General features: G+C 37.2%; 1 protein-coding gene across 1 annotated transcript in view; it reads right to left on the bottom strand.

Moving 5' to 3' along the window:
- The window catches only part of USH2A (usherin), an 868,259-nt gene that overhangs the window by 472,412 nt on the left and 377,792 nt on the right, over positions 1 to 18,055 (bottom strand). Inside the window, exons 22-26 of the mRNA XM_053607912.1 lie at positions 16,964 to 17,094; positions 7,406 to 7,532; positions 5,033 to 5,134; positions 2,745 to 2,924; positions 1,583 to 1,713 (exon numbers count right to left, since the gene is read on the bottom strand). Coding sequence (XP_053463887.1) covers positions 1,583 to 1,713; positions 2,745 to 2,924; positions 5,033 to 5,134; positions 7,406 to 7,532; positions 16,964 to 17,094 — 671 coding nt within the window. The remainder of the gene's footprint in view (positions 1 to 1,582; positions 1,714 to 2,744; positions 2,925 to 5,032; positions 5,135 to 7,405; positions 7,533 to 16,963; positions 17,095 to 18,055) is intronic.

The following is an 18,055-nucleotide window of genomic DNA, read 5'->3' as shown; positions in this document are numbered from 1 at the left end:
AACTCAGTGACCATAGGATACTTGAAAACTTAAAACTGATCATGTCAAGCAAAATGAATAAAGTCATACAAGATAAAAAAAAAAAGTCATTAATTTTTTCTCCATAAATACCATGGGTGTGAAGTACCTCAGGTAAGCAGTTGTTCATTTGCCTACCCTACCCATTCATTCAATAAATCCTTTTTTTTTTTTTTTATTGTTGGGGATTCATTGAGGGTACAATAAGCCAGGTTACACTGATTGCAATTGTTAGGTAAAGTCCCTCTTGCAATCATGTCTTGCCCCCATAAAGTGTGACACACACCAAGGCCCCACCCACCTCCCTCCTTCCCTCTTTCTGCTTCCCCCCCATAACCATAATTGTCATTAATTGTCCTCATATCAAAATTGAGTACATAAGATTCATGCTTCTCCATTCTTGTGATGCTTTACTAAGAATAATGTCTTCCACGTCCATCCAGGTTAATACGAAGGATGTAAAGTCTCCATTTTTTTTAATAGCTGAATAGTATTCCATGGTATATACATATACCACAGCTTGTTAATCCATTCCTGGGTTGGTGGGCATTTAGGCTGTTTCCACATTTTGGCGATTGTAAATTGAGCTGCAATAAACAGTCTAGTACAAGTGTCCTTATGATAAAAGGATTTTTTTCCTTCTGGGTAGATGCCCAGTAATGGGATTGCAGGATCAAATGGGAGGTCTAGCTTGAGTGCTTTGAGGTTTTTATGTACTTTCTGCTCCAAGATCAATTCTGCTCCCAAGAATCACACTGTCTAACGGCAGAGGGGAACATGTGGAGGCGATACTATAAAAAGATAGGGATGAGGTATCGTTGGGAACCGCGATTACAGAAGCCTTTTGTTCTCTGGAGATCAGGAAGGAATTAAGGTAAAGGTTAGGAAAGTTTTATATATAAATGTGTATCTACATGGAAACATGAATGACTTAAAAATGATGTTGAATGTAAAAAGCAATTGCCTAAAGATAGAGTATAATATAAATTTTATAAACCTAAAAAAACAAGAATTTTCAGGCATTTGTATACGGTATTCAAACTATAAAAATGTGTATAGTTAAAAATACAAAATTCTGATTACTTATTACACCTAAAGGGAGATGGAAATGGGATAGGAGTGACCGTGTAGGTAATTCAAAAAACTTATTGCATTTCAATTCTTAGGTTGGGTGGTAGGTTTATGAGTGTTCATTGTCTCACACCTTATAAGTAATAAAAATGTATCTATTCTATACAACATTTTGAAACATATCAAAAGATAATGAAGAAAAATTATTTCATACATTGGGAAATCAAATTAGATTTTTAAAATTTCTTATATCTGGTTTATTTTTTAAGGTTATAATTTTTATATTAGTAATTGTATTTTTTTGAAAATAACCATGATCCTAAAATATAATATTTTTCACAGGACTGTGAAACTAAAAATAACTTGGGGAAAAGGGTGAAAACAAAACTGAATCTGTTAAGAAACTCCAATTGAGTCTGATGCTAACACATGGTTTATTTATTTTTAAATTTGGGTCTGATATTTTAAAGAAAATCTAAATTAATTAACATACTGCAAGAAATTCAGGTCCATCTTTGTTGTAAACAAAAAGAAGCAATCCATTTAATTGGTCAGTTCTGAACTTGAAGGAAATTTCAAAGTCCATTCCACCTTGAAATATTACCGGATGAAGTTCCAGGAACCCTTTAAAGATAAAAATGTGTATATATTAGCATAAGTAACACAATATGGTCAGCATTGTAAAGGTGGAACATGTACTGTTGTTGAGTAAATGCCTTGCAAAAGAAGATGCAAATTAATGTTAAAAAATTACTATTGTGGTCATACAGAAGTGGCAGAATTAACTTGATACACATTTGAGGAGGAGGAAATTTGCTCTCTAACTCAATGTAATAGTCCTATAAGACTTTTACTGTTTTATAGAGGTATTAAAAATAAGTAGTTTCATTGATTAAGAGAAATTTAATGACATTGTTGAAAAAAGAGTAATTTAAGAATACACAGATTGTATTAATATCATATATCTTTTTGTTCTAAAGTTTAAGCAACATAATAGCCAATCGACTTAATTATAAACATAGAAGGCAGAAGGGGTCTTTTATTTGGAGAACACACATATCCACCAAATCACCATAATCCTTCTCCCAGCTTCCCCTGAGGAGCTTTGCCTGGGGGGGAAGCTGTGGACACTACACCTCTCTTTGGCTGCAGCCTTTGGAGCAATAGCGAGATGGTGGTTCTGGTCTCCAGCTGTCTGTCAATGGCCTATTTAATCCAACACATGGCTGAAAATTTACTTGTGAGAATATTGTTCATCTGTTTAATGAGATAAATAGGTATTTGTGAATTAACCTAGCAAACAAAACTCCCTTCAAGCAAACATCTTTGGACATGCATTCTAAGTGTACCTCTAACTGTGTTCTAATTTCCAAACAACTGATCTACAAATGGGCATTCATGGCAGTCCCAACATAAACCAAGAACCACATGGATCACAAGGATTTTATGCATGGGTATGTATTTATGAGTAGTGCAATTTATATCACATATTCAGACACTGAGAATATAGCTATGTGCATCATCACATAACAAGTTGTTACTGTGATACCAGGCCCAGAGGAGGTGAAAATAATTGGGGATATGGGAGATTAAATTATACCAAAGAGGAACACACATGGTAAGTGACCACTGACATATATATTTAAGAGCCTTACCCGCTCCGAGAAACTGGGCTCCTTCATTTAATGAAGTAGGGCATCCCTCCCAGCTGTTATACACGTTGATTTGTTCTTCAGAACTCTGCCAATCCAATGGCTCCCAAATAGCAGAGGGACTGTAATTCTTCATAAAATGTATATCTTTGAGACAGCCAACAAAGCCCTTTTGGATTATCTCTGAAGGAGTTGATAGATATCAAGAAATATGCATTTTGAAAGATCCTTTTCAATTAATTTTATAGGCCATTAAAATAAAATAAATAGGCTATAGCTCTCACCACCTATTTACTGCAAGCCTCTTAATGATTGAGATAAACACCACGCCATCAGCTATGGTAAATGGTAACAATTATAATGTTTAGCTTGGGTTCAAACACATCCTATTTGCAGAAGCAGATGGTTTATACAAAAACCTTTTGTTTTACAATAGCAACAATTTTGAACTAACAAAAATTTCATTTGCCTCCAGACTCAAAAACAAAGTAGTATAACAACTTTTAAAATTAAGACTTGGACCAGCTGTGGTGGGTGGATTGCTTAAGCTTGGGACTTTGAGACTAGCCTGAGCAAGAATGACCCTGTCTCTATCTCAAGCCTGTAATCCTAACACTCTGGGCGGCTGAGGTAAGTGGATTGACTGAGCCCAAGAGTTTGAGGTTGCTATGAGCTATGACGCGATAGCATTCTAGCCTGGGCAACAGAATGAGACTTTGTCACAAAAAAAAAAAAAAAAAGGAAAAGAAAAAGAAAAAAGACTTGAAGGGAGTGTTTCTATTAAATCTATAGTTTATAGTTCAGGTCATTCATCTTTATGTACTAGTGTGTTACCCAAGTCAATCTATAATATGATTTTATTTTTAGAAATGTATGCAGTGTTGATCTTCAATTTGGAACTCTTCAGATCAAATAGATGTGGGGCAAATGAGAGATCTAGAAAGATAGTAAGAAAAGAGTTGAGAGGGTGAGAGGGCATCTGCAACCTAAGTTGCATTTCACACAGCCATGTCTTTCCCTAGAGGTGTGAAGCTTAGTCCTCAGGTTTGAGTTTATGATTTGACTCTAGAGAAGGTATTTACCAGCAAAGTTTTACAAGGCCAATTTATATATAATGTCAAATTATTTATTTATAATGGAGTATTTCCTCTACAGAAAGGGTGGCTAGTGTTGGGGTGCTATCTCATGCTGGTACCTGGAGGCAACTATTGCCATTGTGTGTGCAAGCGTGTGTGTTAGGGGGAATTTTCTACCAGTCTGAAGTATTATAGATGAATGACAACCTCCTCTAATCTACAGGTGTTTCTGGGGAGGCAACTATAATTAGTCTAGAGTGCTCAAATAGATTCCTCTCCAAAATTCACTGAAAGCTCTTTAGACCTTTTGATCTTCATCATAATTCCCCGAAGGTTGCCATCCATGAACAAATTATACTTGTCTGGGTTCTAGTTGATTGGGAATATTTATGTAGTTATACATATATATATATATATATATATATATATATATTTTTTTTTTTTTTCAGTTTTGGCCAAGGCTGAGTTTGAACCTGCTACCTCCAACATATGGGGCCAGCACCCTACTCCTCTGAGCCACAGGCTCTGCCCTATGTAGTTATATTTTAACTTCCTCAGAGAGATTTGTCAGGCGTCCTATGATCCTTGATGAGGACTTAGGAAATAACCCCGGAATTACTAATAATGCACTTTTTCTGCCCAAGGTTAATGTTGGTCATGTCATTTTTTTATTACTTTCAGTTTAGAGTTGTTTCTTTTTCTCTTATCCTAAAAATTTGAGAATCACTGTGTCCATAGACTTGTTACAGCAGTATGGCATTAGATTGGAATTATCTGTTTATGTTACTCATCTGTGAACATCTAGGCATTGTGACATACTACTTAAGGAATGTTCTTCCCCCTATTAAGAGAATATATCAAGCTCAGAGTTTTCCATTTCTGTGTTCATTTATATCAATTTGAAATCTTAGAAAAATCTAGGCATAAGCCCTAAAATAGCATTCTTTGACTGAAATTAGTATAATTCATTTTAGCAAAAGTGTAATGAACTCCTTTTATATACCAAGAACTGGATACAAATAATATCAATACAAGAGGTATGGAATACATGGTTCCTTTTAAAAAGAAGAGACCTAAAAGAGATTTTTGATAGATTGTCATAGAAAATAGAACATGAGCCAGAAAAGAACACTTACTCATAATTTAAAATAATGGAAATTTGCTCCATTTTAAGTTTTGGTGACAACACACACTTCTTTATCTTACAGAACTCACCAGGATCCCTCCTGAGGATGGTGTGACCTTGGGGCAGCCCTCCCAGAAACACTCCTGTGTTTTCTCCAATAACAGTGCTACCATTCAGGGCCGCAGAGAAACCTAAAGAAGGGGAGATGGGAATTACAGCTTCAGCAGGGTACCTTGCTGCCTTCTTGCCTCGTTTCTACTAATTTAACAAATGACAAAACCCCTCACTGGGCTTTAGAACACCATTCTCATACTCATTTTCTCTCTCTGTCTCTCTCTCTCTTCTTTTCAGATTCTTCTTTAAATGTCAATGCTGGTTCCAGGTTCCTTTTCTTCCTCATCGTCTCAGCATCAGGAGGTTGGAATAACCCAGACCTCCTTCCTCTCAGATGTTTTCCTTTCTCTACCTATGTAGACCCCATGATTCCTCTAGAGGGAGGAGCAGTGGGCTGGGCAGAGAGCCTGGGTCTCAATGTGGCATAAGAGTGTAAATTTCCTATTAACATTTCTGTCTCACTCCCTCCTTCTTCGGAAGCAGGGAGAAAGTCATTTATTTTTGTCTTTCCAGAGGCTGATCCACTCTGAATAGCTCTGCTCACATCTGGCCCCTTGGCTTTGAATGTGTCCTTAGCTGACAACTCCCAGTGTTTACCTCCTCTCTGTACAGCTTTTCTGAACTCAGATGTGGCTATCCAGCAGCCTGTTGTATATCTCCACTTGGCTATCTCCTAGATATCCGAGCCTCGCCATGTTCAAAATAGAACTTAGAACATCTCTCTACCCATTGCTTCATCCACGGTCCTGTGTTCCCTCCAGTTGCCTGGGCCCCAGACATAGCAGCCTTGCTCTGTGTTAGGGGCCAGCAAACTGTGTCAAAGGCCAGATAATATCTTTCAGTGGTAGACGATTCAGCTGCACGCAGCCGTAGATAACATGCCAATGAATGGGCGTAGTTGCGCGCCAATAAAATGTTATCTATAAAAACAGGTGTGAGCTACATTTAGCCTATGGGTGGAAACTTGCCAGTTCCTGCCCCACCTCAGGCTCATCATCAAATCTTGTTAATGTGACACTTACAATATAAACGGAATCTGGCCACTTCTTTTTATATCCACAATTACCTCTCTGGTTCAAGTCATCATTATTTCTGGCTTGAATTATTGCAGAGAAATTACAGAAGCCTATTAACTGGTCTCTGTGCTTTGACTCTCATTCCCCTTTAAATGTATACTTACCAGAGTGGCCAGTGATTCTTTTAAAGAAAAGTCATATCAAGTTACTTCTCTCTCAAAAGCCACCAATGACTTCTCTCTTACAAGGCAAGGTCCACAAGGCAAGGTCCACTATATACAGTGGCCCCTACTGGCTTCTATGACCTCATGTTCTATCACTTCTGCTTTACCACACAGGCCTCCTTAGTGGTCTTTGACATGCCATATTCAGAATGCTTTCACCTCAGGGCCCTGACACCTGTGGTCCCCTTTACCGGAAATACCCCTTTCCTGGGTATGTGCATGTTTGCTGCTCCAGCCCCTCAGCTCTCTGCACAAATGTCACATGATCAGAGAGGCCTACCCTAACAATCCTGTATAGAATTGTAGCACTCCATAGCACACATATACAACCACATATACACAGTACACACAAAACTTCCCTCTTATCTTTATATTCTCAGTGTTCTCCACTTGATATTATTAATAATTATGTAATTATTAATATATTATTTAATATTTGTTTACTCTTTATTTCTCTCCTTCCTCCCCAAAATGTAAATTCTGCAAAGTTCTCATTGCTCTTTGTATCCAGAGTGCTTAGAACAATACCTGCAACAAAGCAGGTGCTCATTAAAAATTTTTTATTTCCTGAATTATTTAATAAAAGCCTATATCATTATATAGGTATAGTTACCATCTTATAATTCCATAAGAAGGGTAGATAGGGTAGGTTGGAAGGAAAGATAAACTTAAATATGCAAAAGTAGGATATGTGTCCCAAGAATACTGCTACTAAATGGATAAGGTGGGGAAAATTATTTATTTTTTCTGAGCCTTAGTTTCCCCACCTCTAGTAACTGCTTTCCTCTACTTTGTTCACCTCTGAAGGTCAGAAGTAATATGAGAGAATATGGCTAAAAGGCTTTGCAAGTGTAGGGAACTGTAAAAGATACAACATGGCAACTGAGTTTGCTCTTAGTTTTGCTTTGCTAGTGTCCAGTGAGGATGTAAAACTGGTTGCCAGACTTCATCATTTTAGAAATATCTCAAAGGTAAATTCAACAGCAATTTAGATGACACTGAGCAGAGATGATGGTGACAGAAAAGACACAAGAATATAAACAACAGAAAGTATGGCAACACAAACATATCAATGGAGTTTTTCTATATCTATCAAAGAAGTACTGACCTGTGTATTGCGTGTCCAGAGTGATTTGGCCAAAACCTTGGTGCCTAATAGCAATTATTTCATGCCATTTTCCATCGTTATATTTTTTATCATGATCATTATTCGTGGTAACTTCCACTGATGATCCCTTAAATGAATGAATGAGTGATTTATGTATACATATACACACACTTATATGTTTATTACAAAACAATTTATGCATTGCAACATTATGATCCTGACACAGAATTCATTCATTTCAAACAGAAATCAAAATTATTGTTGATGTCTAGCCTTGTTCCTGCTTTCACTTAATCCCACAGTGATGGTCATGGGCTTCTCTAAATACCATAATCTGAAAAGAACTTCTCCGGAGAATTAAAATCTCTTACAAAGGCCCTTGCATTTGGAGTACGTTGGTACTCAAAAAAGTAAGGAGTTTTCTATTCCAAAATTTTAGATTTCAATTTTCAAGACAGGAATACGAACAAAGAGAGGAATTTAAAACTAATAAAATTCCATTCATGAATTCTATTCAGTAAAGTCAGTTTCCCACAGCATCACAAAACTACTAACAAAAAGTAATGAAATTCAGATTAAAAATTACCTACTTATTAATACATTGAATATAAGTATGGTGTTAAAAGTAGTACACAATGCTTTGTAGTAACAAATCTAACATTTATAGCTCTGGCTAAGGTAATGACATCTTGGTTAAAACTGAATTCCTCTGAGGCAAGAGAATCGCGTAAGCCCAAGAGTTAGAGGTTGCTGTGAGCCGTGTGATGCCACGGCACTCTACCCGAGGGCGGTACAGTGAGACTCTGTCTCTACAAAAAAAAAAAAAAAAAAAAAAAATGAATTCCTAAGTGGATAAAATCTGGGAATTGGCCAATACCATTTCCTAGAACAGATATTAGCAAAAAGGAGGTGAGGATAAGGCAACAGAGGAAAAAACAGAAGAGCAATACGCCATCTTAGTTCTTTCAAGGCCAGTGAAGACTTCTTCTGTCTGTTAGGGTTAACCCAATGGTAACCTTTTTAGCATTATTACAGTAAGGAAATAAGACTAAGTAAAATATATTCCAATGTTGTCAGCAACATTTACTACTACTACTACCATTGGAGGAAAATAAAACAGAATATTGTTCTAAACTTTCTAAATGAAATTAAATTTCTTTCTTAATAAAGTTGATGTGCTTAGCAGAAACAATCATCACTCTAACAGAGTTTTTAAAAACTAAGATTATGTAAAATCCTATAAAAAATTTTACATAGAAATTGCCTACTGTGGCTCAGCACTTGTAGCACAGTGGTTATAGCGCCAGCCACATACACTGGGGCTGGCAGGTTCAAACCCGGCCCAGGGCTGCTAAACAACAATGACAATTGCAACAAAAAAAAATAGCTGGGCATTGTGGCAGGCACCTCTAGTCCCAGCAATTTAAGAGAATCGCTTAAACCCAAGAGATTGAGGTTGCTGTGAGCTGTGATGCCACAGCACTCAACCCAGAGCGACATAGTGAGACTCTGTCTCAAAGAAAAAAAAAAAGAAAGAAAGAAATTGTCTAATGTATCTCACCAAATTCTAATAATTTTTCTATATTGGTTTTTAAAAAGAGAAAACTGTTAATTGTTTGATACAATAGAGCTGAAGATATTGGAAAATATAATTTTAATCATGCATCTTAAGTATGCTGTTTAGATATCCCTGAAATAGTTTCAGTGATATAACATATCCATTCTACAATTGTAATTGACTCCTGTCGGGCCTCATAAAGAGCTGACAACATGTATGACATGCAGAATTCCATGTTACCAAAGTAAAAAAAAAAGTTTTTAATTTCCCTGGAGTATGAATGGATAGCTTCCTATGTGGACAACACCCCAACTTCACAGACAAGTCTGTCAGTTAGAAACAGGACCATTTACTTAGTTCATTTTCTGGTCTTTGAATTTTTGTAGGTTGAATTTCCTTGTATCTGCTTCATCTACATACTCTTTTATTTTCTTCAACCCTATTTCAACATTTTAATATTTTACAAACACACATTTCATTATTGTAGTTTAATAATTAAAACCAGAACTGGTGTCGTGCCCAATTAATGTGCCCTGGTAGCATGCCCATTAGTTTTTCCATTAGTGAATTCAACAATACTAATGGGATTACTAGCATGGGATGCTAATTGGGCGTGACATAAGAAACTGGCTTACTTCTTAGCATACCCTTGCTAATGATGAAATTAATGAGCATTTTATTAAATGCTGTCTCATCAAAGTGTACTTAGTTAGCGTTAAAATTGTTACAAACGATGCTGCATTCTAAAGATCAGGTGTCTGAGTAAGTGGTTCTTCATATTTTGTTTGGCAACAATCTGAAGCATTAATAGTTCTCTACATCAGAAATCACATTTATTGGAGACAAATTCAACTACATAACCCACGGTCTCAGGATCTCAAATTGTTTGTCTTTAGAAGTACCTGGGAAATTCTTTGATGATGATTTTAAGATTATTTCCACCCACACCATGTTAGAAGAATGACTCTGCAGTCAACTCTGCTGTCATATCATGCAATGTGTTCTTTTGATTGGGAAAATATTAGACACACTAAATAAATGCTATTCAGTAAGGAGTTCACTTTTACACAAAACCAGATATGATGTGAACTTCCTATTTATGTCACTAAACACAGAACATTTTATGGGTTAACACTGGTCATTAATAGTCAATAAAATATTACCTCATCAAGTATATTTAAGGGCAATTGGAGGGATCTCAGCTAATGTACATAATGTGAGGGTGTTCAGCATATCCCCTGGGTCAAGGACTCAACTACAATTTGAACTTCACCTTGGAAGTGAGAACAATGTAACCTAAAAATTTGTACCTTAATATTAAGTTAAATTTAAAAAAAGGTAAAATAAAATATTTAATCCTATACCCCCTTTATCATTTCTGATTGAGGTTACTAGAGATTTTACTTTTCTATTTCTAGTTAGCCTGGCCAAAGGTTTATCTATTTTATTTAGTTTTTTTAAAAACCAACTCCTTGTTTCATTAATTTTCTGAATGCTTCTTTTGTTTTCAATTTCATTGATCTCTGATTTAATTTTGGATATTTCTTTTCTTCTGCTGGGTTTAGGCTTAGATTGTTCTTCTTTTTCCAATTCCATACGGTGGCTTGTGAGTTTGTTGATGTGCTTTCTTTCTGTTTTTCAAATGTAGGCATCTAAAGTGACACATCTTCCTCTCAGAACTGCTTTTGCATTATCCCACAGGTTTTGATAGCTTGTGTCTTCATTGTTGTTATGCTCAAGGAAGTAAATGAGTTCCTCTTTTATTTCTTCCTACACCCAACTGTCATTCAACAGAAGGTTGTTTAATTTCCATGCCTTTGTGGGGGGCTGAATGTTTTTGTTGAAGTTGAGTTCCATCTTTAGTGCCTTGTGGTCTGAGAAGATACAAGGTAAAATTTCAATTCTTTTGATTCTGTTGAGGTTTGTTTTGTGTCCTAGGATATGACCAATTTTGGAGAATCTTCCATGGGGCGATAAGAAGAATATATATTCTTTATCTTTGGGAAGGAGTGTTCTATATATGTCTTAAATGCCCACCAACACAGGAATGGATTAACAAGCTGTGGTATATGTACACCATGGAATACTATTCAGCCATTAAAAAAATGGAGACTTTACAGCCTTTGTATTAACCTGGATAGAAGTGGAACACATTGGGCGGCGCCTGTGGCTCAGTGAGTAGGGCGCTGGCCCCATATGCCACGGGTGATGGGTTCAAACCCAGCCCTGGCCAAACTGCAACAAAAACAAAAAAAATAGCCGGGCGTTGTGGCGGGCGCCTGTAGTCCCAGCTGCTTGGGAGGCTGAGGCAAGAGAATCGCGTAAGCCCAAGAGTTGGAGGTTGCTGTGAGCCGTGTGACGCCACGGCACTCTACCAAGGGCGGTACAGTGAGACTCTGTCTCCTCAAAAAAAAAAAAAAGAAGTGGAACACATTATTCTTAGTAAAGCATCACAAGAATGGAGAAGGATGAATCCTATGTACTCAATTTTGATATGAGGACAATTAATGACATGGTGGGGGGAGGGGAGAGCAGAGAGAGAAAGAAGGAGGGAGGGGTGAGGGAAAGGAAGAGCAGAGAGAGGGGGTATGGTCTTGGTGTGTGCCACACCTTTTGGGGGCAAGACACAATTGTAAGAGGGACCTTACCTAACAAATGCAATCAGTGTAGCTTTGTTTCTTGTACCTGCAATGAATCCCCAACAATAAGACAAAAAAAAATAGTAATAATTTAATCATATGGAATGGGAAGATTATAGTTAATTGTTGAAAAATTAACAAAAAAATACAGCAATTAAAGGTGGAATTAAATTTTCTTTGTCTTTTAATAATGGTTTAAAGTAACATTCATAATATACACATTTTCAATTTCATATGTTATAAAGAATCTTTCTCCCTTCACCTAAATATGTACTCAATAGAGTGTTTAAGATAGTTGGCAAAGAAACCAAATAATTTTTTTGCATTATAGCCTGTATGTAAAATTACATTGCTACCTAAGGAATTTATTACTCAAGTTTATTAAGAGATTTTAAAAAGAACAAAGTATATGATAAGCTCAAGTTATTTTAAAAATATGAACTAGACAGTGACTTAAAATTCCCTGAAAATGTTCTTTTCACAACTCAAAATTTGAATATTTTAACTGGATTCAGGAATAGTAATTTAAAAATAACCACCATTTTTTTCACTAAAAGTCCAAGTAGCTAATGAACAAATTTAAACAAATAAGAAATAAATGTTTATATCTTTATATAAAGCTGGACATTTTTAACACAGTGGGCAATATTCTTTAATTATGAGAAGTAGTAGGATTGTACGAATAGTGATTGAGTCAGTCAGCCATTTTATCAACAGTTATTTATTTACTGAGTCTTTATTATGTTCCAGGGACTGTGCTAAGTCCTGAGGATGTATTTGTGGAAAAAAGAGCTCAGTCTTTGCCGTCACTGGCATGTACAGTCTGTTAAGACACATTAAGCTTATAATTACTTGTGTGATGAGTACTATAAGGTATTCACTAGATAATCTCTTGTCCTCATTTAAAGATAAAAGAGGAAAATCCTGGCTTAAAATGGTACCCAAAGTATTTAAATGACACATAATTTTAATGCCAAAGGAGACATACGAAGTAAATTTCTGTACATCTTTAAGCCTGACTGGGGCAGCTCTCACATCATACAAGAAGCTATATTTGTATTATTACCCAAAAGGAGAACAAAGAAGGGAAGAATATTCAAAATTTTCACCATCCTCAGCTTCACTAATTCCTATCTAAAAATAAGTTGGGCCTTCATTATAAAGTTAGCGAATCCATTCAGTTAGCCTGCATTAGGGCATAAATTCCTGGGCGATGAGCAAGGACAGCATCTTTAGCAACTTCAGCTCCTTGTGTCACATATAGATAGCACTACGACCCATGACTACATTTTCTCAAATATATCGTATGGCTATTCTGCTCCACCAATACCTCACTTTTTACAAAGTAAATTTTTATCAGTTTGCCGAAAACATAGGCAGCTTTTACTTTGTGGAGAGATTATTATTCCAAATAAAAATTTACTTCCCAGGTAGAATTAAACTTTTCCCACTCCTCTGACCCCCCAGCCTTCGGCTGTTAACACCTGCCATCTATGTACAGGTTAGGATTCAGCTATACAGAGGAGGGACAGAGAAGCTGGCCAAGCTAATGGCAGTGACGAGTACTCTTAGGAACTGGGTGAGGGAGAAGAGTAAGGGGACAGAAGGGATGGGTGATGCCCCAGGAATATTTCCCTGAACACTGTCAACATCATGCTTCACACCAGCCCCCTCATCTGATCATTATAAAGGAAATTAAGAAAATGAGATCTACAGAGCTTCCCATCAGCCATTCAGGGGACCCTAACAACATCAGGGCTCAGCTACTGTTATATAACTCCAACTCCTTTACTCTCCTATTCTGTAGAATCTGAAGGGGTCACGTTCTTTAGAAAAGGAAACAACACTTGTGCGTCAAAAGAAATGGCAATTGTGCATCAGATCTGGTGAAATCGTTCTTAGAGTAATGCTCCAAAGACTTTGTACCATAAGGTTTGGCATGTGTGCGTGCATATTTAATGCTCAAAATCTGTGATGAACTACTTACGACCACGGCTCTAGGAAGTGGCAGTTTGTTTATATCTGGGTTCCCAGTGCATAACTGTATACAGCACAGCGCATGGAGTATAATCGATTCTTAACTAAGTGGCATTGAATGGAATCAAGTAAATCCAGTGCCAGCTCTGTCACTACACCACTGTGTGACCCTAGTTAAGCCCCTTCATCTAAAGCATGGATGAAAACATTACCTTACCTCTAGTGGCTACTTCAAGAATGAGATGAGATCATTAACGTGAACGCACTTTGTACACTTGAACGGTGCTATAAATAAGTAGTTCTACGAGTAGGGATTCCCTCCATCTGGCTTCTTCTCAAGTATCTCCAGATATTAATCGGTGGAAAGGGAATAAGCAGAGCCAGATTTTTCTTTCTCTTTGACATTCTTCTACTTTATTATACTATTCTCTTTTATTTTCTGATTTTTTGTTAATTTTTACAATTTAGTATTTGGTCTTTTTATTTCAGCTTGTTAATTTGGATGTGGCATATTTTCATTGTTAGTAACTAATTTAAAACTACAAAATTGCCCAATTTATTTTATGAAAACAGGACATCAGTATGATCTATTTCCTTACTACCTATCTCCCGCCACCAGTGGATAACTTAGAGACTTAATTCACTCATCTTTGCCTCTCCTTCAAGTCTTACTAATTTTAATAACAAAAAGTACATTAGAGTCTTTTTCCCCTTCTGCATTTTTCTCCTATTTAAACACATTTCTAGTCGCTCTGTTACCAAATATTTAGGTTTAATTTAACACCACTAGGTTTATTATTCACCACAGTTTCTCCTTTATATTTCTGATTCTTTTTTTTTTCTATAACACCTTAGGCTAGGTTACCTGCTAGAATATTTCTTTTCGATATGATGCATAGGTAGCATTTTTTCTGAATTTCTGGATATTAACAGACATCTTTCTTTGGTCTTGAAAAGCAGTAAAATATTGTATCTGAAATTGTCTGGAGATAGATTGCCTGTGTTTCAATCCTAGTTTTAGCCAGGTGTGGTGGCTCTTGCCTAATTTGAAGCCCAATGGGAGGCTGAGGCAGGAAGATCACTTGAGACCAGGATTTTAAGACCAGACTGAGCAAGAGATCTCATGGCTATAAAAATGTAGAAAAATTAGCAGGGCATGGTGGCACATGCCTGTAAAGTCCCAGCTACTTTGCAGGCTTGAGGCAGCAGGATGGACTGCGCCAAGGAGTTTCAGATTGCAGTCAGTTACGATGATGCTACGGCACTATAGCCCACACACAGACCTATCTCTCTCTCTCACACACACACACACACACACGCACAGGCTGGTTGCTTATTAGCGGTGTGACTTTGGGAAATTTAACTTCTCCGTGACTCGCATACTTACTTGGGAAATGGGAACATTGAGATTACCTAACTCACAGAATTGTTGAAAAGTTCAGATAAGTGTGTTTGTGGCCGGTGGTGTGTGTGCACCCACATTCCTGTACAGCAAAAGCACTGAAATGCCCAGCACGGAGAGTCCCACAGAGGGTTGGCTTTGCTTACTCTGCACTAGAACCTGATGAGTCCTTTTAATGTATTTGTAATCGATTTCTTCAATCAGGTATTTTCCCCTGTTTTATGTTTCCTTATTTCTTTCACCCTCCTTTTCTTGTTCATGTGCTCTTTATCCTCCTTCTCACTCTCTTCCTCATAACGTCAGCAGTCCCCGTCTCTATTTGTTCCTATCTTCAGTATGTTTTTGGAGAGATTTCTTCCACTTTATCTTCTGGGGCTTGTCTCTTCTCTAATCAATCTACTTCAAGTTTTCAAATGAAAAGGAATATTTTCAGTTCTGTAATTGAATCAACCTCGGCTGATTGTTTTTCACTTGCCATCTGCCTTGCCTTCTGTGACGACTGCTGCTCTTCCTTGTCGTTGGCTGATGGACCTGCATAGGTGTAGGGCTGTTTCTCTTAGCTCATGCACTGCCCACCTGTTGGCATCCCTTATGAAGCTGTGATTTCAGAGATGCTCAGAATCCTCGTGCCTAAAGGCCTACAGTGTGCCAGCTGGGGAGTTATCAGGCCACAGCTGAGACATCAACACAGGCCGAGCACCTTCCTCACCCTAGTCCCTCTAGACACCCTTGTGGCTCTCTCAGCCTCAGAAAGCATAAAGGACTCAACCTGCTTCTCATACAGTTGATTTGGCAGGCCCTGCCTTTCCTCTCCAAGGTCAGTGAGTCTGGTGTGGATAAAGCTGCGATCCTCACCCAGCATCTATGATCCCAGATGCAACTTGAGTACAGACGTGAACAGCAGTGTGGCATTAATATAGGATTCAGAATGCATCATCAGTGTAAAGTTGAAGAATTGAGAAAATGAAAAGTAAACATTTCTTTTACTTAGTCTTACTCATTTCTCAATTACCCGCAGGCCTGATACAATGCCTAATATCAAATGCTTGCTAATATTTAACTGAAGTGAAGACAACTGTTCAATCGTTTCTTTTCCCCTTAGGAAAAATTCAAATACAAGACCCTAACGACTTGGTCACCACCCAGCTTTTCTGCCTACCTCCTTTTCTCCTGCCGTCTTCCAGCCATATCAGATTTAACTTAATGGTATTGAACACGCCATGTTCTTGTCCACCTCAGGCACTTAACACTATATCTATTCTGCCTGGAAACTTTATTCCTAGCACCTTTCCTCATTTTCCGTCAGGACATCCCCTGTCCTGCTCCAGCTCAAATACAAGTATTCTTGTCCTGACCAACTATTTTTTATTGTTTTATATTTCAATTAAATATCATATTTTCAGAGAAGACTGACAACTCAGGAAAATCCTTCATTTTATGTTCTCATAATACATAGTGTCCCATACTTCTTTTTCATAAAATTCATGAACATTTTAAATTAATCATTTCACTGTGTCCTTCCCAGATTGTTTCACAGAGGGACAGTCATATTTAGCATTAAAACTATGATATAGTCTGTCGTACCCAGCACAATAGTTTTTTTGGTTGTGAAACAATAAAGATAGAAAGAAAGAGAGAAGGAAAAAGGGAGACATAATTTTTGCTTTCATGGAAAACAAAGATAGATCTATTCAAATTTATTCAAAAGTTTTCATCTTCATTGCAGGGTAACATATTGTTGCTAAGCACACTGATTCTCACTCATACTATGTGGCTTTGAAAATTGGTTAGCTCCACTATTTTAGCCATGGGAAATGCACATCACTTTTGAAAGTTTTACTGTCTTTGTTGGCAAAGTGAGGATAACAATGGCATTTACCTTTTATGTTTTTGATGAGGTTTCACCCATGAAAACATAAGGACTTACCTTAATACCCAACACCTATAAACTCTTAAAAATATAATTCTCATGACTCATTTACCTGAGGATCAAAAAGGAAATAAGGACGTCCATTCTTCAATTGAAGTGCAAAATACTCTTCCTGATTGCCAGGTGATGCTGCAAAGACAATCAAACCTTCAGGCACCCTTGTTCGAAAGCTGGCCTTAATGCCTGGTAAGACAAGTGTGATCAGCAAATCAGTGCTGGGTTTTGTTGATTCTTTCTGATAAATGTACATTTACTTTCATTATTATTTATGATGTAGTGAGTACAGTCAGGAAATTACACAGCAATATACTGGGATGGTCCCGGCCATTTGGTTTTAAATATATCCCATTTAAAATGCCAACCAGTACTTGGGAACTTAAGCTTGCACTCCTGCTAATCAATATATAATGAAGTTTAAATTTATGCAAAACTCATCAACCTAAAAAGACATGTTGTCAACCCAAAACTGGATACTCAGAGTATCAATGTGAAAATATTATCAGACGGTCATAAAAATAAATGGGTTTTTGACATGACTGAAAGAAACACAAGGGACCTTGTTTTAAATATTTATGAAGCTTAAAGAATCAGTCCAGTAATAGAAGCTAATCCTGGAAAGAATCGCTATGAAGTGACCTCTAGAGATAATTTCCTGAAACATCACATCGTCCTATAACCCAATGACTTACAGCATTCAGAATCGCAGGGTCTTCACTGAGCCCTGAGACCACATACCAGCCCTGCACAAGCCATTCAAGGCTCTTCTTGTCTCCTAGAGCTTTAACCATCTCTGGAAGCAGGGGCAACTCACAACAGTCCAATAAGCAGCCGTTACATTATACTACATGGCCCCATCTTCACTCAGCATAGTATCCCACTTTCTCAGCACGTACTATGGAGCTCTGGCTGTGTGAAAGGCATTTTACTTGATGTATTGAAACTACCAAAAAGTTTAAGAGGCACAATCTTCTCAAAAAGTTACCAGTTTAGTTGCAAACATAAAATGCATATGTTTTAAGAGACAAATCATACCATGAGAATCAAATAAGAGTTCAAGTACATGAAAATCAAGTAATAGCTCAAAAGTGTAATACTGAGTAATGAATGAATACTGATTGAGTAGAAATCCTAATCCTAACAGTCA

Source organism: Nycticebus coucang, chromosome 10, assembly GCF_027406575.1.
Source record: "Nycticebus coucang isolate mNycCou1 chromosome 10, mNycCou1.pri, whole genome shotgun sequence".
Taxonomy (NCBI): Eukaryota; Metazoa; Chordata; class Mammalia; order Primates; family Lorisidae; genus Nycticebus; species Nycticebus coucang.
Note: the sequence above shows the minus strand (reverse complement) of the source record. Positions and strands in the feature narration are given on the sequence as shown.